At 42.3% G+C, this 22,934-nt stretch overlaps 1 protein-coding gene across 3 annotated transcripts in view; it reads left to right on the top strand.

Moving 5' to 3' along the window:
• The window catches only part of SMYD3 (SET and MYND domain containing 3), a 654,773-nt gene extending 639,811 nt beyond the window's left edge, over window positions 1-14,962 (top strand). For all 3 annotated transcript variants that reach the window (XM_030557037.1, XM_030557036.1, XM_030557039.1), the window contains 2 exons: window positions 5,911-6,019; window positions 14,517-14,962. In XM_030557037.1, the coding sequence (XP_030412897.1) occupies window positions 5,911-6,019; window positions 14,517-14,618 (211 nt within the window). In that variant the 3' untranslated portion in view covers window positions 14,619-14,962. The remainder of the gene's footprint in view (window positions 1-5,910; window positions 6,020-14,516) is intronic.
• Window positions 14,963-22,934: the final 7,972 nt, after the last annotated feature.

Raw genomic sequence — 22,934 nt, 5'->3', positions numbered from 1 at the left:
TATTTTAACACACATTGTTATTTCTCCTTAAATTTATGCTGACAATATGTTTCCCATAATTCTCTTGTTTAAAAAATTTCAGCCATCCAATCAAGGAGCAGAACAAATATGTGACTTAGGTGACCAATCACACATTGTATAACAAAAAGAAAATAGTTGAGAACAGTTTACAAACAACCCATAGGTTGAAATTTGATGAACTGTTTTGTTGAAATGATATGAATAATGAGTATAGTCAAAGAAATCAAGATCGAGTCAAAACAGAAGATTAGGTCAAACTTGTTGGATAATTTATTTCAATGAATTCCACCAGCTTTAGATAATACGTTTCCTTCAAAAGGCTGATGCTGGCACCTCTGCATTCTGCCCATCATATTTCCTGTAGCCTGGTAGCTCATTCTTAATTCTCTCTCTGTTGCTAGAGATCCTAAAACTGCTTCATGTCTCCTATGCTGTTGTATTTACTTAACTTACACCAAGAGACGTTAGAGAACAAATTAAAACCATGCGTAGTACCACCCTTAGTGTCAGCGAATTAAAAGGTCTTTTAACATTTCCATTATAAACCCTCATTTCAGGGTTTATAAATCCTGTGAGTTTTAAATCACATCAGACTGAAGACAGAGGTGCAAATGTGAGCCCTGCAAATTGAATTACAGAAAATGGTGCAAATCTATTAATCTGTTTTAAATTGTAAAGCATGAGAAATGATAGTGGGTATAGATGCCCTCTTTTTTAATACCAAGCGCTAGCTAAACTTGCAAGAGAATGCAAAAGCTCTGATTATTTAGCCAGGAAAGGGGAAGAATTGAGTGGATTTGACTGTGGTACAGTATTAAAGAAAATGAAGTGCATAGCTAAAACAAATCAGTCCTTGCTTTTTTCTTTTATGGTGTCCTATAATATGAGGACACCAAGGGACCCCTCAGAGAAATTAACAGTGGATATATTTGGAACAAAGCAAAGGAAATACTTCTCCACAAAGCATACAGTTAGCGATTGTTGCAGGAGATCCTCCAGGCAAAAATCATGGCTGAACGGGAAAAGAGGTTGATTATTTTAAAGTAGTTGGTAGCTATGGAAGCAAAGATAATTAAATCTCATTTTTTAGAATACGGGCCGTATATTTAGCAGGTGTAAATTGTCATAGTTCCATTGACTTCAATGAAGCCATGCTGGCTTTCACTAGCTGTAGGTGAAATGTCTTCCTCTGTAAGAGACTGGGGCATAGGCAGTCTTGCCTAACAGTCCCAGCTGGGCTGCTGTCCATGTGTCAAGGATGGCCACAAAATGGTAATCCATGAGCAGGAGTTGAGGAATCGTTAGAGCTAGATTCAATAAGGAAGAGTCAGGGTCACAGTCAGGCCAGGTTTGGAGATCAAAGGTAGTACTGTACCAGGCTGGAATCAGAAAGCAAGAGTCAGGGTCATGATAGGATTGAAGCTCAGAGATCAGAAAGCAAAGTGCCATCTGGAGTTACAGCAGGCCAGAAGTCTGTATAGTTGCCCAGACCACTTCTTGGGGCACCATCCAGGGTTAAATAATGCACTTGACCAATCAGAGGGCTGCAGAGTACCATCACTCAGTGGTTCTCAACCCACAGCCGCTTGTAGCCTAATCAGCACACAGCTGTGGCCTATGTGACGTCCTCAGGGCCGTACAGGTAGTATATATATTGTGTGGATGCAGTCTATGTAACACATAGAGAGCCGCATATGCAGCCCACAATGGTAAATAGGTTGAGAACTACTGAGGTAGTACTTCCCACAGTGCCTACTTTCTACAGTGTTCCCTGGGTGTGACTCAGCCTGCCCTTCTAGTGACAAACTGGGAGGCTCCACAGACCAGGGTTCTCATCCCATGGATCCTTACATCCTCTCAGTGTCCCCAACCCTCTTCATTTACAGTCTTGCCTTACCTGTTACTTGTAGTATAGGGTTAACCTTCCTTTACACTGTCAGAAAAGCCAGAAAGGTGGACTCGATTTAATGCTGGGCCTTTATTTCAGCTCTCAGTAAGTTTCTCTGCTCTTACTATACATTAGGCCCAGATAAATCCATGAAAATCCTTCCTAGATTGAGGCTCTAAGATTCTTTGAGCCTTAGTGCTTTTTAAAGTATGTGTTTCTATGTAATTGTCTTTAGCCTCTTAGTGGTGATCTTTAGATGTCAATACCCTGGCTGGTGAATCTGTTCCTGAGTCTTAATTTTAACCACTTGTTTTGATCAGAGCAACTGCTGGGGATAATATATTGGTTCACAAATACCTGAGACATCATCTTAGTCCTTTCCATGCACCAGTTTTTTGATAGTGCACAGGCATGAGGATACCTGGAAGAAGCCAACAGTATTTTGCCTGTTCATGTTTCTCCCAGAAGAGCTGCACGTTGCACAGACTCCTTTTGTAAGCTTGCCCAAAGGATATGCCTACACAAAAGATGTTTCAGTAGTGCAACAGATTTATTCTAGAAAAATGATAAGTAGCTATCTCAAATGTCAGCACTCAGGCTTGCAAAATGTAACTAAACACATGCATAAGATCAGCACATAAATCAGCACACTAAAACAGTTTTGTAAATATTTATGTACTCACGCTCGCTTCCTCTACCACCTCCTCTTAAATTTCCACTTGCATTAGTTTATGGCTGGAAGTGTTCTTGGTTGTGTGCCTGACATATTGTTTAATTGCCTTCTGCTTTGTCTAGTATCATATATACCATAAACCTAAATCTTCATGGATTCCAGTTATCTTAAGAACTGGACACAAATATCCATTTAGATACAAGGACAGATTCTGTCTCAGATATACCTTAGGAAATCTGGTCTAGTTCCACTGACATCAGTTGTTATTATTCGAGATTGGGGCCCCACCATTCTTGACATTGCACAGACACAAAGAAAGAGACAGCTCTGGCCTTGAGAAGCTTACAAGCTAGAGCCCCAATAGTGCGTGGGCAAAAGGCTGTGCCCACACACAGTCCCACTGAAGGCAGAGGGGCTCTGCACAGGCTCAGCAAGGGGAGGAGGGATAGCTCAGTTGTTTGAGTATTGCCCTGCTAAACCCAGGATTGGGAGTTCAATCCTTGAGGGGCCCATTTAGGGATCTAGGGCAAAAATCTGTCTGGGGATTGGTCCTGCTTTGAGCAGGGGGTTGGGCTAGGTGAGCACCTGTGGTCCTTTCCAACCCTGATATTCTATGATACACATGGCAGGATCATGGCCTCAGAAGCCTATTATTATTTTATATTCATGTTTATTTCAGTAGTGCCTAAAGACCAACCAAGAATAGGGCCCCATTGTGCTAGGCCCAGTACAAACACAAAGTAGCAGCCAGTCCCTGCCCTGGAGAGTTTACAGATAGACACAGGGTGAGCGGAGGGGTAGAACACACTAGCAAAGTGAACCATGTGATGGTAGCAAATGTCATGTTTGTGCCATGATTTATTTGTTTTAGGTAAGTTTAGATAGGAGGGGATCAGATAAATGGAAAGGAAGGAGGGTGAAGGACACAGGGCAGGGGAGAAAGAGGATAGACAGGGCAGGTGTGGAGTGAAGCTAAGATGAGACTGAGGGCAGGGGAGGGAGACAGTTGGAGCAAACAGGCAATCAGCACAGGGCACAGGAAGTCCAGTCAAAACTGTAGAAAGTTCTCAGAATGTCAGGAGGGCCCTGCTCTGGCTGGTTCCTCTCTGCAGTTTCCCCCAAGGCCATATGGTGGTGAAGCAGGGGGGCACCATCGGGTCCTAGTGACCCCAGAGACTTCCCTACACAATTCTGGATCTGAGGGGTGCTGCAGGGAGAGGTGGCCCAGCTGGGCCCCATTTTACCCCATCCCCCAGTGTAGCAGTCATATTGACATACAGGATAGAGGCATACAATCAGATATGTACCATTTATATAGATATTAGAAGGTTTTACTGAGATATTGTAAATGATTGCCAGCTAACCATGTCTACCCATTAAGTCATTATTATTGAAGTTACTGTTGCTCCTCTGTAACCACACCGGAATCTGGCCTTCTCAGCTTCTATGACATTTATCTGTCAGTGTAACTGGGTGTGGATGTCCCCATGACAATAGATGTAAACCAAAATTGAAAACTAAAAATAAACCTACTGGTCATTTTCAAGTGTTCAAAGCAATTGTCTGTTCGGAGCCATGGATTCTTGAAAACTTGGACTGCCATATTTATGAGCTACTGACACCACTACTGCTTATTTTTTTTCTTCACTCCGGTCTAATGGTTCTCAATTCCTTTTGGTCAGAGAAAAGGCCAAATAAATCATCTTGCAATCTAATGCAGCCCCACAATCCTTTGTAGTTACAAAGGATGGAGATTTTGAAGGCATGGGATAATTATTTTTTTTTTGGCCATTTTAAGAATGAGTTGGCTTTTTGTGCTTGAAGGGGGGCTTTCTGGGTGAAGAGGCTGTTGTTTCTGGGTCTCATCCATACTGTGCATGTGTCAGAAATATGTTACCTATGCATCTTTGTTTATCTTCACTGCAGCTTTTTGGAATCAATAGAAACTTCCTTTGTGAAAACACTTTACATGATGTTTACATTTCCATACTTTCTTTGGAATTTGTAATGAGGGAACCTTCTACTTCATTGCTATTGAAATAGTTGCCTATATTTAGTCAAGGTTGCATTTTCAGCATAGAGTGAAAGGGGGAAGTAATTCATCCCCCTTTCATATGATTTTCTGTACATTTCCTGCACATCCGACTTGTTCAAATCATTTAATTTGTTATCAGGTTATTTATTTTTAATTCCCTCAGACACTGGGCTTAATTCTCCTCTCACCTACAATGTTGTAAATCAGGAGTAAATCTGCTGAAGTCAGTGGAATCCCATAGGTAAGGACAGGGTAAGTGAAAGGAGAATCTAGTCCACCATTTTGAAAATGTTCCTATTGCATTGTAAAAGAGGACATGTCTCTTTCTAGGGATTGTATAGTCAGTGCTTCTTCCAATGATTATACTTAGAAAGAACCTTTAAGAGTTCATTATAGGTGTAATGGAGAAAATGGATTATTCATATTGATCAAATGTGACACTTATCCTTGCTAAATCATATGGTTTGGTCCTTAATCTTCAATGTACATGATTAAGATATGCTCTGTGATTTTGGAAATGCTGAATGGTTGCCATACAATACTGACATTTCCACGGTATACTGAAGGCAATTAGTGATACCATAGCATTACATGGTATTCCTTGTTCTAAACACGATTCTGCTTTCATCTGTCTAAAGTCAGGAGTGAAATGGAGAGTTGGCCTTGTGTAAAACCGAGACAAGTGAGAGCATTTGTGACAGAGCAAATATATCCCACCTGCTCTTGATACCTTGTCCAGACAATGCCCAGGTCTTTGACAAAAAGCTTCGTGGAATATATTCTCTCCAACTGTTTTATGGGTAGGGAACTCCACAGGAAGCTCTCAAAATCAGCGCACACACTGTTTTTGTCATAAGGTTCCCATGCATTTCCTCTCCTGTGGACTTGCCTTGAATGAGGAATCCAGGGTTGGGCTCCGTGTTGAAACTTCCCTTTGAAAATGAAATTGCTTTGGTGGTATTGAGACTGAAAGTCTCTCTCTCTCTCTTTTTTTGAACACCAAGTACTGTAAATGTGATTGTATTATCCAACAGTAGTGTATGAGATAATCCCATCCCCTGTCACTTTCTAACAGGATAATGTAAAAGGCATTCCACAGAGACAGAGAATAATAATTTTTTAATTCCCCTCAGTATTTCATGCTTCTCAGTAGTGCAGCTAATTTCCTCTGAGTACTTTATTAAAATTCACAATGATTTTGCAGTCCCACCCTAATAGCTCTCCACCAAGGCAGAGACTGTGAAGGTGAGAGCTGAGCGAGTGACACTATATTTTTCCTCCTCTTCTCCACAGAATGTATTATTCCAGCTTTCATCCCTTGAGGGCTGTCCAGATGATGAGAGTGGGCAAATTGCAGCATACTCAAGACATGTTTCCTCAAGCACTGGAGACCTTGAAGCAGGTCAGTGTTGCCTATTGTGTTCCTCCCCTCCCATATTCTCCATGAATCCTCCATATATTCCTCCCCTTCCAGCTCTGATTGCACCTTATTCTTCTGAATACCATTCCCCAGTCTTTCTTTCAGTGCCAGCTCCCCAAGTAATAACTGCAGAATGTAGTGATGTGTCATGGTTGCTTCGTGTTTCAAGTGCAGGCTTCCTTTAATATCAGTCATTTTTAATTACTAGTCAGTAGCACATGGTGCCATTAATCACCCCCTAGCCTTGCATGGAAAACAGCTATTAAATCGGAGAAGGGTAAAAATATTTCAGTGCCTTACACTGTTCTTCCCCCTTCTTCTTATTTCTGATTATGCCCTGAGTTGTTCCTTGTCAGAGTGGATGTGAAGGGTAAAAGAGGAGAAACTGGTAATGCTAAATGGCCAGATTCTCTCCTCCTCCTCCTCCAGGTAAGGAAAAGTGGGTGCAATTCCAGTGGGAACTGTGGGAGGAGAATAGCAATGGTTCCGCTGCATTCCCCACCCTCCCTGTTCCCAAACAGAAGCCCCTCCCCCAATTTCCACAGGTTTGGGGCTCTGTGAGTTGAGATCGGAGCTCAATTTGTTATAACACTTGCGTTTTCTTACAAGCCCACTTCAAATCAGTGAGCAGCTTCTGTTAATCCCTGCTGGTTTTTATCATTCCAATTCTTTCTCTCACTAGGATCTGTTTTGGCAGATGCTTCCTATCTAGTTATATTCCAGGTTTAAGTCATCCCGGTTGTGCCTGAACTGAGTTTATATTCACTTCCTTCCACCCCAGGCTCTGATCTGCCCTGCTATTATATTACTATTATTACCATTTTAAAATTATTGAAGAAAACACACACACAGGCAATTTGTATCTCTGCTCCACAGCAGCTTTTGGGACATTAGGTTAGAAGTCATTTCCCATCCCAAGTCCCCAATAAGACTTGCTGCCTCAACACCTCCTGGCTACTATTTTGTATTATTGATGTTGCCCATTCAGAGTCTGGCCTGAAGGAGCTACTCATAGCGAGGCCCTACCCCAGTCTCTCTTCCCATCTCCGGTATCTGACACCCTCTCCTTTTTTCCTCTGCTCATTGCCTCAGAAAGCCATCTGCTCCATCCTCTTGTCTTTTTGCTGCTAGGCTAGAGCGGGGCTCAGCACTGATGCCAGACGAGGCTTTCTGTTCACATTGTATCACAAAACACAAGCGCCACACAGCACCTAATTGGTATGCTTTGCTACAAGGCAAGCTGAAGCAGCAGTTTCATTTTGCACTCACTCCCATCATGTTCTTTGTGGGACTCATGTTCATGTGAGACCTGGCACTACCCAGACGTTGCTACCGTGTAGCCAAGCAAGCAGAAATAGCTGATGCTTTACACAGAGGGCCTGAGTCTTCTCTCACTTACATTAGTGTAAATCTGGAGTAACTCTGCTGAAGTCAGTGGAGATGCATTGTGTAAGTGGGAGGAGACTTGGGCCTAAAGAACATTTGCACCTCAGGGATCTGTGGAATACTGGAAAATGTAAAGCGTTTTAATCAGCCTAAGCCATATATCGCTAAGGTTATGGCTCCTCAGACCAGGGGAAAGGACAGCCATTCTCAGAGAAACAAAGCCTATTCAGCATTCCCACATCCCTAGCATACACAGCCAGAGTCATGGCTTTTGGATGCATATGCACAGCTCCCACTGAAGTGAATGCAAGTCCCATGTAGGTAGCTGGGCATTATATTTTCCCTAAGTGTGTAAGTTAGCAAATTAAAAGAAGTGATCCTCATGCCTGTCTGCCCCCAAATCATCACCTTCTGTGCTGTATAATCATTTACACTGAGCTCAGACTTCGTTCCCTCCAGTGCTCATTGTACTCTTAAATGATAAATGATTCCTAAGAGATTCTTCACTCAGTAGAAAATGTCATAGATTCAGATGATTGTTACTGAAACAAAGAAGCACAAGCTACAGAGAATGAGGTGGGCTGGGGAGCGAGGATGGCGGGGAGATCGGTAACATAGGTAGCCTGTGAAGGGGACTAACAGGGCTACCTTGTGCCACCTTGTTTCCTAGTGCAGCATCATAAGGGCAGGTCACATCCTGCTCTTAGTTTGAGGCAAGTTCTGACCCTCTTTTAGACTGACTGCATGGGACAACACCCATGTAAATCAGAGTAGAATGTGGCTTCTTATACTAAATCCATCCCTGGTGTAACTCACATAAAGTCATAGAGTTATACTGGGGCTGGATTTGGCCCTTTGCAATTAGATGTGTTAGAGTCCCTCCCTGTGTTCAGGAACTGCTATATTGTGGTCCTTTATTTAGTGCATTCCACCACTGAATAGCAGCCTTCCTGGAACGGTAGCCAGACTAATTTCAGTGTTAGTGTTCAGGAGAAGGATTTGGGATAGTCAGAAGAAATTGGGATCTGAGTGAGATTCATATCACTCATATAAATCCCATATAATCTGATTTCCACGGCCACTATTCCAGCTTGTGGGTTGACAACCCCCTCTGCATCATGTGTGCAGTGTATTAAGACCCCTGAATACACAAATTTCATGCCCCTTCCCCTTGGCTTCCCCTATTGCTGCCTTCCATGTCAGCCTATGTCAGGCCACTACCAACCCCCCTTGCACCATTCATCTCTTGTCTCTGCAGCTCCAAATTGGGGGTTAAATGATGCAAAGGACCTTGTGATGGCCCTCTACCCCATAGTGAATTTCTGGCCGTAAGAATACATTAAATCCTCCAGTAGGAAATGGCCATATTACAGGGAGGCAATACTGTACTTCTGGAATACAATCTGAAACTGGCTCATTTTAACAAAGGCAAATAAATTAATTTTTTTATTGTTAATAGCTAGACCCTGTACTGCTCGTGATTTGGAAAAATGTGACCTCACTATGGAATTGTGGTATAGTAAAATATAGACTGTCCTTGTAGTGGAAAAGCTTTCACACGAAGTATGTGCACAAGAGACCTGCCAAAAGGAGGATAGGGATTTAGAAATTTGGTCATGCTGGCTAGCATACTCAAAAGAGGAGGACTGCACAGCTGTCAAGCCAGAATCTTTAGCCAGGTTCTTTGAATATTAACCTGATCCTGAACAGGTAATGTATGATGTAGTATATTAATGTTTTATTATAACTTTGCCTTACTAAAAAGTTTGAAAAAAAATGAACAAGGGAGAGTAAGATTATAGTTCAGTGACACCTTCGCCAGCAAACAGCTGTAGCTGAGCCGCAGATTGAATCTGAGAAGCCAGGAATGGTTCTAATAAATTGGCAATAATGGAAGAGCACTAAGTGAGCTATCAGGAGGAAAGATACCTGAAGGAGCAGCACTGTCATATTAGGGCAACGGCAGAAGTGCGTGCCTAGAGCACATGGGAAACCTATGTCAAGGAGAGAGGTATGATTAACTTCCAGGGCACTGGTTGACCAAAGCATTAGAAACTGATTTAAATAGTAATCACCTATCACAGTTCAGGAAGGTAATTCCTCACCATTCGAAGCCTGTGCAGAGCTGGGCTTTGTTTGGGGAACTAAGTGGAGCAGGGGGCTGGAATTCACCTTCCATCCCATGGCTGTTCCGTAGAGCTGCAGCACACTTCCTTCTTGGCTTGTATTCTAGCCTGTCATAAACAGATAGCTAAGGGTTAATGTTCTTTTACCTGTAAAGGGTTAACACAGGGAACCAAACACCTGACCAGAGGACCAATCAGGAAACAAGACTCTTTCAAATCTGGGTGGAGGGAAGTTTTGGGTGTGAGTTCTTTGTTCTTTGTCTTGGGTCTGTGCCCTCTCGGCTCTGAGAGTGATTTTTCTATCTCTAGGTTTTCTAATCTTCTGTTTCCAAGTTGTAAGTACAAGGATAGTAAGACAATAGGTTTATATTGGTTTTTTTTATTTACATGTGTGTAGTTGCTGGAATGTGTTAAATTGTATTCTTTTGGAATAAGGCTGTTTATTCACTTTTTTTCTTAAGCAATTGACCCTGTATATTGTCACCTTATTACAGAGACCATTTTATGTCCTTTTTCTTTCTTTTTATAGAAAGCTTTCTTTTTAAAACCTGTTGGAGTTTTTCTTTAGTGGGGACTCCAGGGAATCGAGTCTGCAGCTCACTAGGGAATTGGTGGGAGGAAGAAGTCAGGGGGAAAATCTCTTTGTGTTAGATTTACTAAACCTGACTTTGCATACCCTCTGGGTGAGGGGGAAGAGAGATTAGATCTCTCGGTACTTGTGTTTCCAGGACTGGAAGCAGGGAATCTCCTAGGGTCGTCCAGGGAGGGGAGCCTGGGAGGAAGTAACAAGGAAACAAGGGGAGGGGGTTATTTCCCTTTGTTGTAAGACTCAAGGCATCTGAGTCTGGGGGTCCCCCAGGGAAGGTTTTGGGGAGACCACAGTGAGCTAGGCACTGTATAATTCCTAGCTGGTGGCAGCAATTACCAGGTCCAAGCTGGTAACTAAGCTTGGAGGTTTTCATGCTAACACCCATATTTTGGACGCTAAGGTCCAGATCTGGGAATGGCCACCGCCCCATCGTTCCATGGTTTTGTGACACTTGAGGCCAGAGTGGCTGCACAAGGTAGGTTGGAGCAGTGAATGGCTGGGCAAAGTTCAGTCTCTGCATTTACCCGAGAACAGGAACTACTTGCTTTTGGGGCCTGTTGGGCAGTTATCACCCCTTAGAAGGCCTGGAAGAAAGGCCGGGGTCCCACCCAGCTCACTTACCCTGGAGGACAGAGCACATGGCATCCTACTAACAGGCAACACTATGTGGTTGGCTTCCCTGTGAATGGTGGATCTCTTCCTGAGGGGGTGCAGCTCAGCCAGCAGACCCTCAATGTGTATCTGGTCCTGCCCCCAGCATTCTATTCAGGCCATTCTATTCAATGCAGAGTCTTCACTGCCTGGATGTTTTGCTCACGAGTCCCCTGTTACAGCACTAACCTGGCCCTCCACTCTCATGTGCCCATCATTATAAATGAGCAGGATCAATTTCTTCACTCTAATCTCAGGAGCTGCGATAGTGGCATGATGTTTATAAACATGCAAATAAGAATTTTTTAATTACACTATGATGACACATTATCCAGATGCTGAGCTGTGTCCTTTCCTAGCATAACCCAGCACCTTTATTATCCTTTGATAAGTGGAACAGAAAGCGGGCTAAATCCTCTCACTCCAGTTGCCATGCAACACCTGAGAAATGCCCCTTTTTGTTTTAGACCCTGCTTCCATGTGTTAGTAACAGTAGCTGTGATTATTGTAAAATGAGGCTGAAAATCTAAAGGCATTTGTTCTTCCTTTACCCTGTGTAATAAGCATTTGTTTTAATCAAGAGACACAGGCAAAACAAAAATAATTTCTCCAGTACACTGGTCTTCACATTGTACCACATCAGTGCAATGCAGTTTGCTTTCTTCTTTCATCATGATGGAGTGATGCATCAATACATTCGCATACGGATACATGCATCTTTGATGTTCAGCACCTAAGCCAATCCAGTGAAAATCGGACACAAATGAATGTGCTGTGCTTTCATGTGCATTCACAGAGGCACATTCATACCAATCATCTAATGGGTTTTTATATTCTTGAGGGAGAAACTGTGTGGCTGATGACACCATGCCCTGTGTTGCAGCAGTACGATTACTGTAGTTCTTCATAATTAGATTTATTCCTTAAACCGAGAGGGAGACCACAAGATCCAGCCTCAGCTCTGGTACTTACTGTGGGAAGTCTGGGAAGCTTAAGAGAACAGGCTAGCATTCTGAAAGAAGGAACTGCATTAGCTTGTCTGAGCTTCAGCTTGGTAGAAAATGTTTTTCACTGAGTAAAAATCACCCCAGGATAGCAGGCCTGCCCAAGGCTCTCAGCACCCTTCAACCCTCCAGTGGGTCCAGGGTTATGGTTTAAGATGTCATGGATAAATTTGCCATTAATTTTAATGTGACCAGGATAGGACCCGTAATGCAGGGTTTAATTGGGGCCTTCTGCAGTAAGGTGACGTTCACCCTGGAAAGACGAAATGAGAGAGATCAGATGCAATATTTGCCATCATAATGGTGAGGTGTCTGGGAGGGAAGAGAAGTGCTCTGTTCATTAGTGGTCACTAGTGTTGGGCGAATGACTGGTTTGTTTAGTTTGCTGGCAGTTTCAAATCAAGGGGGAAGAAAGGTGGCTTGGGTTGAAGCAAAACTGAAAATTCTGAGCAAAAAATTGCAAAATGAAAAAGTCCATTTTGGATTAAGTGAAACAGGTCATTTGACCCAAAATGTTTTCTTTCCAGGCATTTTTAAAGGGCTAAATTCATAAAAGGCCAGGAGGCACTGCCCATGTTGTAATGCTTAGCACCATCATTAGGAACTCACCAGGGGAATGGGAGATATAGGTTTGAATCTCCACACTGGAGCAGGGATTGGAACCTAGGTTTCCCTCTTTCCAGGTAGGTATCCTAACCCACCCCACTTTAGAGACCATCATGTTCCCAATGACTGCTGGGGTATGTTATACAGAGAAGAACCGTTTCAAAAGGACAGACTGAGAGCGCGCTATCCCAGAATAGCATACAAACCTGGTGGTTAGGGCACTCAACGGGGCAAGGGGAGACCTAGGTTCACATTCCTGCTCTAGAGGGGGGATTGGAAGCCAGGTCTCCCACATCCCAACTGAGAGCCTGACCGTTGGTTAGATGGTAGGCACTCTGTCTTCCTCCCCCTCTTTATATTGTGAATTTAGCCTGATTTTTTTTTTCAGACTGAAACTGGCAAATTCACAAATAGTTTTGGATTAACCAAAACTGCATTTTATGGCAAATAAACTATTTGTCTGAAAAATTTTGCTCAGCTCTAGTAGTGACATAATTTCAAGGGAAGGTATATTATTAAAGATTGTTTTTTAACACAGGCATGCCCAGGTGCCTGGCTACCTAGCATGAGCCCTGAGACCTAGGTATGCCCAGGTCTCCAGTCAACTAGCATGGACACTGCAGTCTACAGCATTTGCTACCTATGAGACCACACTGCTACTTTTCCAGGTAGAAAAATCCCTTACTGAGCCATTCTACTCTTTACGGCCAAGATGACTCCTACATCACATGGGTGGCCATTAATCACACTTAACCTTGTGCATGCCTCTGTCGGATGAGGGCTAGTTTTTACTCTGGTAGTTTTTATATTTCTTTTCTGTGTATTTTAATACCTTTGTTTAAATGTTTCTTTGGCCTTCTCACTACAAGTGGCAAGTTGGTGAGGAAAAACTGGAATATTAGAACAGCTGACATATTTTTGCAGAGAAAATAATTATGCCCGAAAATGGGCACATGTAAACACAAGAATTTAGCAAAATATGGCCAGGTTTGAATTTCTATAACATAAGACAAGGCACAGATTTTATTTCAGATACTTTGGGCACCTGTAACAAGGCCAAAAATGTTTCCATGTTTCTATTTGACTTAGAAAGATATGCTTTCCCTTTTTTACTGTCTGGTCCCAGTGATAGCTCACAGCCTACATAACACTCAGCAGAAATCTATGCACTTTGTGATTTGCTTTGAGACTGCTTTCAGAGTTCTTTAATCAACTCCCTCTCCCCCTACACACACCATTAAAATAGCTAATTAGAAGTAAATGTAAAGATAGTGATAGCAGGTATTTGCCTCCATTTGTCAACCTCTGAATGCTGGAAATAGAATATTATTGTTCTGTTTACTTTTTCATCACATCACGTAATATATATTATTTCAATTCCAAATAAGGTTTCAGAACACTGTTTAAGAAAAGATTCTTCCCCAACAGCAGAATGATTGAAATCTGGTCTCAGACTTGAAAACCAGAGCAGGTATCTATCAGAAGCAGTATGAATGAATCTGGAAGTGTCTTATGAGAAGTAATGGCCTTATCGTGACTTAAGATGGGGGCATTTCAGGAATTTCTAGGGCAGGGAATCACCAGCACAATAGAAAGGGAGCGGCAGAGTAGGTGGCATAGGCAAGTCCACATGTAGCTTGTGTTCCCTAGAGCAGTCACTCTCAACCTTTCCAGACTACTGGACCCCCTTTCAGGAGTCTGATCTGTCTTGTGTACTCCCAAGTTTCACCTCACTTAAAAACTACTTGCTTACAAAAATCAGACATAAAAATTAAGAAGTGTCATCACACACTGTTACTGAAAAATGGCTTACTTTCTCATTTTTACAACATAATTATAAAATAAATCAATTGGAATATAAATACTGTACTTACATTTCAATGTATAGTTTATAGAGCAGTAGAAACAAGTCATCGTCTGTATGAAATTTTAGTTTGCACTGACTTCACCAGTGCGTTTTATCTAGCTTGTCATAAAACTAGGCCAATATCTAGATGAGTTGATGTAGCTCTGCATGCCCTAGGTTGAGAATCACTGCCCTAAAGTGAAGCTGCAGATGTGAACTTGAAGGTAGGAGATGGTGAACTAACTTGTCCCTTTTCCTGTCTCTCCTCAAGGCATATAACATTATGAAAGTAACCCACGGAGCAGATCACAGCCTGGTACAAGACCTGATGAAACTTAAGGAACAGTGTGAGGCTGACATGCGAGCACAGTGAGGATGATCTCAGGCTGGAAAACTAACATTCCGAGGGAAAGGAAAGCAAATCTTTTTTGTAGTGACATTCTATGACCTGAGCCAAAGCCCTCTGAATTCATTGGATGACTCTGATTGAGTTTGGTAGGCTTTGGATCAGGCCCTATTTCCTTTGCTAAAATGTTTAATGTTTATTATGTTTGCTGTTCTGCAGTGTGATTTTCCTCACTGAATTAAAATGTGGAGGACTACAGGCCATTTTCAGAGGGAGTCTGCTCTCTGGGAAGCAACATAGTAGCAAATAAGTCTTAGCAATTGATGTTCAAGTTACATGTTGGTAATAAAAAAACATACTTGTATACAGAATGCTGCTGTGCACAAATCAGCATCTTCTCTGGCTGTGTATGAGGTGTTCAAATGGCCCCTCTCTCTGTTTATTTTTTAATAAATGGGCTTGAACCAAAAGCCCAGGTTCAAATATCTCTGGACATAGGAAGAGTTTGAAATCCAAAGTCAGACTCAGCCAGTACTTGTCTCACCATTCTGTTGGTTTCCTTCTTTCACTCTAAACTGAGTGCTTCTTTCCAGGTTGCTCTTTATGCGTAGAATGACCTCTGAATCCCAGCTTGTCAAATCACCACTGTCCTCCGGGCTTATTCAAATCCCTCTGTGCCCACGATTTGTGAATTCATAATAAAAGAGTAAATATATAGTTACAGATCCTCATCTCTTGTAAATCCATGTAGCACCATTTAAGTCAATGGCCGACTGACTATACAAGTTTACATCAGCTGTGGATATGGCCCCCAGATACATAATCAATAGACATATAGAAAACATAAATTATTCCCTCCCCTTGATTTCCCAGCATATCCTTCTGAAGGCCTGATTCAAAGCCCATGGAAATCAATGGAAAGACTTCTGAGGAGCTGAGTGAGTTTACCCTCTAGATTGTAAGCCTTTCAAGGCAGTACCTTTCTCTAAAAGCAGCAAAGAATCCTGTGGCACCTTATAGACTAACAGACGTTTTGGAGCATGTCATGCATCTGAAGAAGTGGGTATTCACCCACAAAAGCTCATGCTCCAAAACGTCTGTTAGTCTATAAGGTGCCACAGGATTCTTTGCTGCTTTTACAGATCCAGACTAACACGGCTACCCCTCTGATACTTGATACCTTTCTCTAGTTTGTGTCTTTAATGGGGCCCAGTACATGTATAGCGGTTCCCGATAATATAATAGAATTTATATTTTACAAATATCTCCTGTCTTTATAATGGACTAAACTGAAGCATTGGATCAGAACATGGCTAAATTTAAGAGTGTTTGAAATTCTGGTCTCAATTTTGCCCCCATCTCTGTTTTCTTTAAGGGACATCATTATGATTATGGGGTTCCTCAGTTCCACCTGCTTTAAAAATGACCTCAGAGACCTCTCCAGATCAGTGATCCTTTTGCCTTCTGCTCTAGATCCACATACATAGCTTTTAGGGGCTGTGCACAAAACTCCTTCAAGATCTGTGGCTGTGATGCACGGTCAGTTACAGACCAAGGCAGAGCAAGAAGACTGTGGATTATCAATTTGCTGCCAGGCCAATTTATAAATGGCCAGAGAAAATGAGGAGCACGGATCAAACTCACTGATAGTGCAGGAGCCATGCATTTTCAATGTGGGAGGGGAAGGAAGGAAAGGACCAATGTAATCCTACTCCTAGTAGCAGCCAGTAGGGAGGCAGGTGGTGGGGAGAAAGGCCCTTCCCCTTGCAACATCCAGTAGAGGCTGGGATCAGGGGAGTCAGGAAAACAGAGGAGACCACTCCCTGCCAGTAGAGAACCAGCAAAGGAAAACCTTTCCCTCCTTTCCATGCAGGGGAGAAGGAGGTGGAAAAGAGCTGAGGAGATGCTCTTCCCTGTGGCTTGCAAAGTTACTGCAACCCCTCCTTCTCCTAGATTGGGCACACCTGATCTGAGCTGAGAATGACTTCGCAAAAATCTCTCTGACACTCTATGCAGGGTTCCAGCGCCAGACATCATACTGATCCAACAGACGAGCCCTGCATTCTCACACAGGGTCCCAGATTCTGAATATAAGACACCTCGTTGGGTTATCACAATGTTTTGATAGGGTGGCTCTTTACAAAGTCATTCTGCGATGAAGTGGCTTTTCTTAAAGGTTGAACTGTACTGCCTTAGACCATAATTCAGACTTTGTGTGAGGTCAGTGCAGTTCCATTTCACCCATTATCTCCATTTTTCTCTCACCAGTTGTATGTTCTTGTCGGTGAGTGGAGTTAAGAACAGCTACAGCTTCCTGGCTTTCAGTGAAGTTGCACTTGCTTACACTAAGCCTGAATTTGAACTTTTTGATGCAGAGGCTAATAGGTTTCAGCTCATGTTTCCGTTAGATATATTCGCTCCTTGAGGACCTCTTGTGTTGTTAACAATGTATTTAATTTCTAGAATAAACTGAAAAGTTTAACATCAAGGTAATTAAATACATCCAGTGTGTACACAATTAGCTCTCTTCTTTTTTCTTTCAGATTAAGGGTAAAGATTTTCAAAAGCACTTAAGTCCCATTTTCAAAAGTGATTTAGGCACTTAGTCCACATTCTGTTGTCTTTCAGTGACATTTAGGCTTCTAAATGCCCATGTCACTTTTGAAATGGAACTTAGGAGCCCAAGTCACTTAGGTGCTTTAGAAAATGTTACTTTAGGTCACTTCTGTAAGTCTGTTCTATCTAACATGGTTCAAATCTGTCCTGTGCAACAAGCCACTCAGCGTGCAAACTAGTTTCTCAGGCTGAGTCTCAAGCTGTCCTTGCCCAGACGTAAATTAGAACAGACGGGGGCTACTGTAACTTACGAGAGCTGGCTATGGTCCCTAAAGGAGCATATGCCAGCTATAAACTGGCAGAATGGAGCTGTATTGTGCCCTGCCTTGATACATAATTTCCTTCTCCTCAACACCTCATAGACTGGGGATTGGCAACTCTACACCAGCTGAGAATTCACAGCCTGGCAGGTGCAATGAGATTCTGTCCCTTTGCACAACTCAGGCAGGACAAAAGGACCAGCGAGTCTGGCCCAATACATTTTGCTTTTCCTACAAATCTATTAATTGTAAGCATACTTCAATACTTAGTTCATATTTCTTTAAGCAGCAACTACACTCCTTTCCTCTACCCACTCAAAATTCTCTGCTGGTGTGGTTGCATGTCAGTGTGCAGAGAGCCATTTAGGACATAAGGATGGTGCTGAATTAAGAGATCATGTCACACAGCGCTCACTAGGGGGAGAAGAGCGTTTCTTGGAGCGCACGCATTCCATTTTACCCAAGCTCGTCAGCAAGTCAGCTGTTATTGCCAGTGCTGCCGACTTCAATTTTTAACACAGAAACAAATGTTAACACCACCAGATGTTTACGAGGAGCATTCAAACCGAAAAAATTTCAAGGCTTTGAAAACATCACTTAAGGTGGGTCATTCCTCACTAATAATTTCTTGTGGCTACTGTAGACGTGACTGTCATTTAATTAATCTCTAGTCATTGTAAAGTCAGATTTTTCACACCAGTAACCTGACACCACTTATTGCTATGAGATGAGAACACATTTAAAGTGAAAATGAACACTCTAGGCATAATTTATAGGCATGGCACATTACTGCCAACGTTGGGAAAGTTCGCCTGTCAAGACGTTTGAATTTGTTCCAGAGTATGAAGCATCCACTTGCCCGGCAGTAATATTCAAAATGCAGAGCATTTCTGGAGTGCATAGCAGGACACGAGGCCACAGGCCAAGTTGCTTCAACCTCCCAAGAAGTGCAATAATCCCCACAGAAATTCATTGCTTCGTGGGGTTTTATTACTATGATGAACAGGAAATTATATGGGGAAAAGGTCAGACCCAGGCATTACAGGGATTAGTGACAGAGAGCAATAGCATCACTGACAGCCAATCGGAATAGGGCCAGATGTACCCAGCGTTCCAGATCTATTTCACAGTTGTAAAGGGACGCTGACATGTTAAAAAGCGCATGGTGTTATATAAAAAAGAGCTTTACCTGTGTTGCTAAGCCTTTATATATGTGAAACTGAAAGGCTTGTCAGAATCTGAGGGGTGAGCCTCTTATATAGTATGTGCTGGGTGAGTGCATTCCAGCTGTGGTGCATTCACACTCGTGCATTCCGCATATGTGCCAACACTCCCCATCTGTGTTGCAAGCCACTCCCATGCATTCGGGGACCACAGCCAGGCATGTGGGCATGTTTGATATTGTGGAGTGGCATGGATGGGGGAGAGACAGCATTATGCTGAATCCTTCACAGCAAAATGGCTACATAGCAGGAAATAGGCTAAAAAAGTGATAGGCTTACTGTGGAGCAGGCATGAGGCATATGCTCCAGCACATGTGGGCCTAAACTGAAGCCCACTGAAAGCAATGGAAAGATGCCCATTGACTTTAATTGGCTTTGAGTCAGACCCTAGGATCAGGATGCCACTGCTGCAGCAGTACTCATACAGTGTCTACGCTCCATGCATTGTTCCAGTCACACTTCCTTAGTGCAGGAATGTAGTAGTAGCTTTTCATTCCTTATTATTTATATAATACTTACATGTCTCGCTGATTGGACAATGAAAATAGCTCAGTTTTACATTGTGATTAATTTGAGCAAGAGTGTTGTCAAGCTTAAAATGAACAACAGTATTGCCAGTATTAGGCCTAAAACTTCCGGAAGCTTTTTAGCGCAAGCTTTGCAAAATTAAGCTGCAACTTATGGTCAAAAGACATCTGCAGCTAGACAACATTTTATGCTGATTCCTATATGATAAAATAAGTCATGCCCACGGGTTTGGCTTATTAAGCCCACATTTGAAACGTGTGATTAAGAGATGCTGCAGCCAAAGAACTGATTCCTATGTGGCTTTGATGGGCTAGGCCTTCAAGCCCAGGTCATCAAAATAACCTTAGTCACAATCAAGACACTAGCCCATTTAGAGGTAAGTTATGTCCTTGTAACTTAAAAAAATTAAAGAACATTTAGCTATTAGAAAAACCACAGTTGAGACAATATGCTATCTGGACATAAGTTATTTCCTTTTGCATAACTTATAAAACTAAAACAACAATTGGCTACAAGAAAATAATTAAGTATAAATTATACAGCCAAAACGAAGATTTGGCCTAACCTGATTGGTTGTCCTGCTTCAAAACACGGCGGGCAGATGAGATTAAATGTGTAGAGCCTCAGTTGTGTGTGTGTGTGTCTGTCTATCTGTCTCTTGGTCTTAAGAGGTTATTCTCTTTGATCGGTCTGACCCCCACCCCTTGAACCAAGGAAACCTGAATCACACCGACTATCTGTACCTGGCCAGTGCAAAGAGTGGTCGACTGAAAGGTAACATATTCTCAGTAGGGTAAGGTTTTAAAGTAAAGTAGTCTGGTTGCATGCAGAATAAGGTAACAGGGTAAAGAAGTCTGGGTTGCTCGAGCTGATTTGATCTCAAGTTGTACTGACAGTATAGTATTAAGAATGGTAGTGTCGGGATAATTTGATCTCAGATTATATTAATGCTGCAGTATTAAAAATAGTAGTAAAAGTTTAATACTAGTGTTAAGTTGTTTAGAAATAATAGAAAGTTCTTTATCAATTTATAGTATCTTTGTACTTTGGTTATTGAGGGTAGGAATAGAACTGAGGTTAATAGTTAAGGAGTAATAATAGCTTTGCATGTACTTGTGCCTGTCATCAGGAAAAACTGCCAGTGATAAGAACATACTTTTATAGTAATAAGTAGCTAATGCATAACATTACCTGTACTTGTGCTTGTTTGCAATACAATTTGTCATTTACATTAATTCTTATTCAATGCTGGTCTTTAATTTTTCTTTCCCTATTCTGTGTTGCATTTATAGTCATAAGTCATTAAAAGCCTGTCTTAAGGAATAATCGGTAGTTTTAATTTCTTTATACAGACACCACTTGACCTCATTACATCTGTGTTGGGTGGTGGGAAGTAGTGATCAGCCAGAGCCCCATCTGGGCCCTGATGTGTGTCCCCTTCTTCCTATATCTCCGCATATATGTGTTTTATAGTCAGTTGCTGAGCAATTTCACTTTGAAGTTCACATGCTCAGCACTAAAGTTACCAACAAAGCAAGGCATGTTGTTGCTGTTATTTTTCTTTTGCAGTTTCAATTCCAGCCTATTTTCTTCAAACATATTTTCTGACATATGAGTTTTCAGAGAGCTTGGAAAATTAGAAGGTGCAGTAACTTAAGTGAGCTAAAAGGGGACAAAAAGATGCTGGACAACAATTGAAATTTCAAATCAAGATAACTTTTAAAATCATCTGTAACTCAAAAACAGTTTGCATTTTCTTCAGTCTGCGGTGAACCTGCTAAGCAGGTGACTACAACCCCCTCCCTCCTGTACTTCCCTTTCCCCAGGCTAGGTAGGAGGAAGGACCTTCCTTGCCCAGGAACTGACCGGGCACTCTGGGGAAGGAGCAGCTGCAAGAAGCTGGAAGCAGAGAGGAATCCCCCCAGGAACTATCTGCAGAGTCATGCATGGCACAGTCTGTGACTGTCAGACGTCCCACCTAGGTACAGGTTTGTGCTGGAGCTTCTGGGGGCAGGGGCAGCAGCAGCTGGGCGGGGAGCCAGTGCAGAGGGATCCCAATGAGAGACACTAGTTAAGCTTGGCCTGCAAACCTGCAAGCTCCTTGACTGACTAGAGACTGGACTGCAGAAGGCGCTCCAGCCATTACTTGAAGAGCCCTGACTCAGCTGAACTGCCTCAGGGGCCCAAACAGGAACCACTATTGCACACTTTGAACTCTAACCATTTAAGCCACAGGATCTAGGCTATTTGCAACCTTTTACTTTCCTGCCAGGCCTAGAAAAAGACCATTTCCATAGGTTTGTGTGGGACTCAGCAGGGCTAGCGCCTACGAGACCTAGCTGTTGAAGCACCTACAGTGCTTGCCTCTGAGACGTGGTACAGCTGGCATGCTACTGGTACCTTCGCCCTTTGGTGTACTCCAGCCTGAGCAGCTGTAATAATTACACGTCTCTGTAGAAACTGTCATCTTTGACTTCAGAGTAAATGTGGCAGTTTTAAGGCTCAGTCAATTTTCCAAGCCAAAGCTAATGGGGGACAGAGGGCTTCATGAAGGAAGCAGATTGAAGTGTGAGGAGCCGGCTTCCTCCCTTAAATACCTACGGTACTTCGGAATCTTTTCAAAAACCATTAATATATTTCGAGTCAGTTTAAGGTATAAAACTAAATGCAGGGTTAAATTGGACTTGGCAGCATTCCTTAGTTAGTGCTTGAGCAATGATATTAGACAGTAGTTAGGGGAGTACAAAGTCACTGGAACTGATTTTTTGGAAGGTTATATAGCACCAGCACATAGGAAAAAGTTATGGGTGTGTTACTGCTTTGTAAAAAGTGATCGACTGCAATTGAGGGAAATTTCTAACTGTCAGAAGATGATTTATGCTTTAAAATGTGTTGCTTTTTAAAGTCCAGTGCAATGCATTTGATCCGGGTCCTTGGTTGGGTCCGCTCTGCTCCTGGAGCAGAGTCGTTCTTATTCTTACTTTAAAAAATAGGCCCTTAGGTTCTACACGTAGCTTGAGAGACCCAAATGGAGTACCACAGCTCTAAGCAATTGATACCGGGATTTAAATGTGATGCCTGGCGTTGTCTGCAACCTGGGCATGTGTACAGTATTTAATGATTTTGAATTGGTTTTTGCTAGCAAAACATTTCCCAGTGTTCTGCCCATTGTTTACTTCAGGCTGCTTCTCTAGTCTATGATGGATGTTTTTTAAAAAGCCAGCTTCATTTAAAAATGTTGATGCTTTTATACATAGCTTATTTTTAAAGCCATTCACAAAATACAAAGGGTATTTCCCTCTACAATTTATTTGGATGAGTTTCTCATCAGTGGAACGTTCTTAATGAGCACAGTCCAGTTTTTATGGAGGTTGTGCCCAATAAGAGGATTTATACTGGATTCAGAAATAATTCTCCCCATGTACATGGGAAAGAAGTGAAGGGATGGCCTTCTGGTTAAGGCATAGAATGTGGAATTCTGGGTTCTGTTCTCACCTCAGCCACAGATTTTATGTGACCTTGGGCAAATCACTTTGGGTTAGATTGTGAATGGCCTCAAATGCGTGCACAACTGGGCCCAGAGGTAGTTCTAGTCATTGTTGATTCTTGGGAACACTTCCCTTCATTGTCAAAGAAGGAAAAAATAAAGGAACAAGAAGTGGCTATAGATATGTTTAGAACCTACATGTACTCTAAAACCTTATTGATCATGATTG

The sequence above is a fragment of the Gopherus evgoodei genome, chromosome 3 (genome assembly GCF_007399415.2).
Source record: "Gopherus evgoodei ecotype Sinaloan lineage chromosome 3, rGopEvg1_v1.p, whole genome shotgun sequence".
NCBI classification, from domain to species: domain Eukaryota; kingdom Metazoa; phylum Chordata; order Testudines; family Testudinidae; genus Gopherus; species Gopherus evgoodei.
Note: the sequence above shows the minus strand (reverse complement) of the source record. Positions and strands in the feature narration are given on the sequence as shown.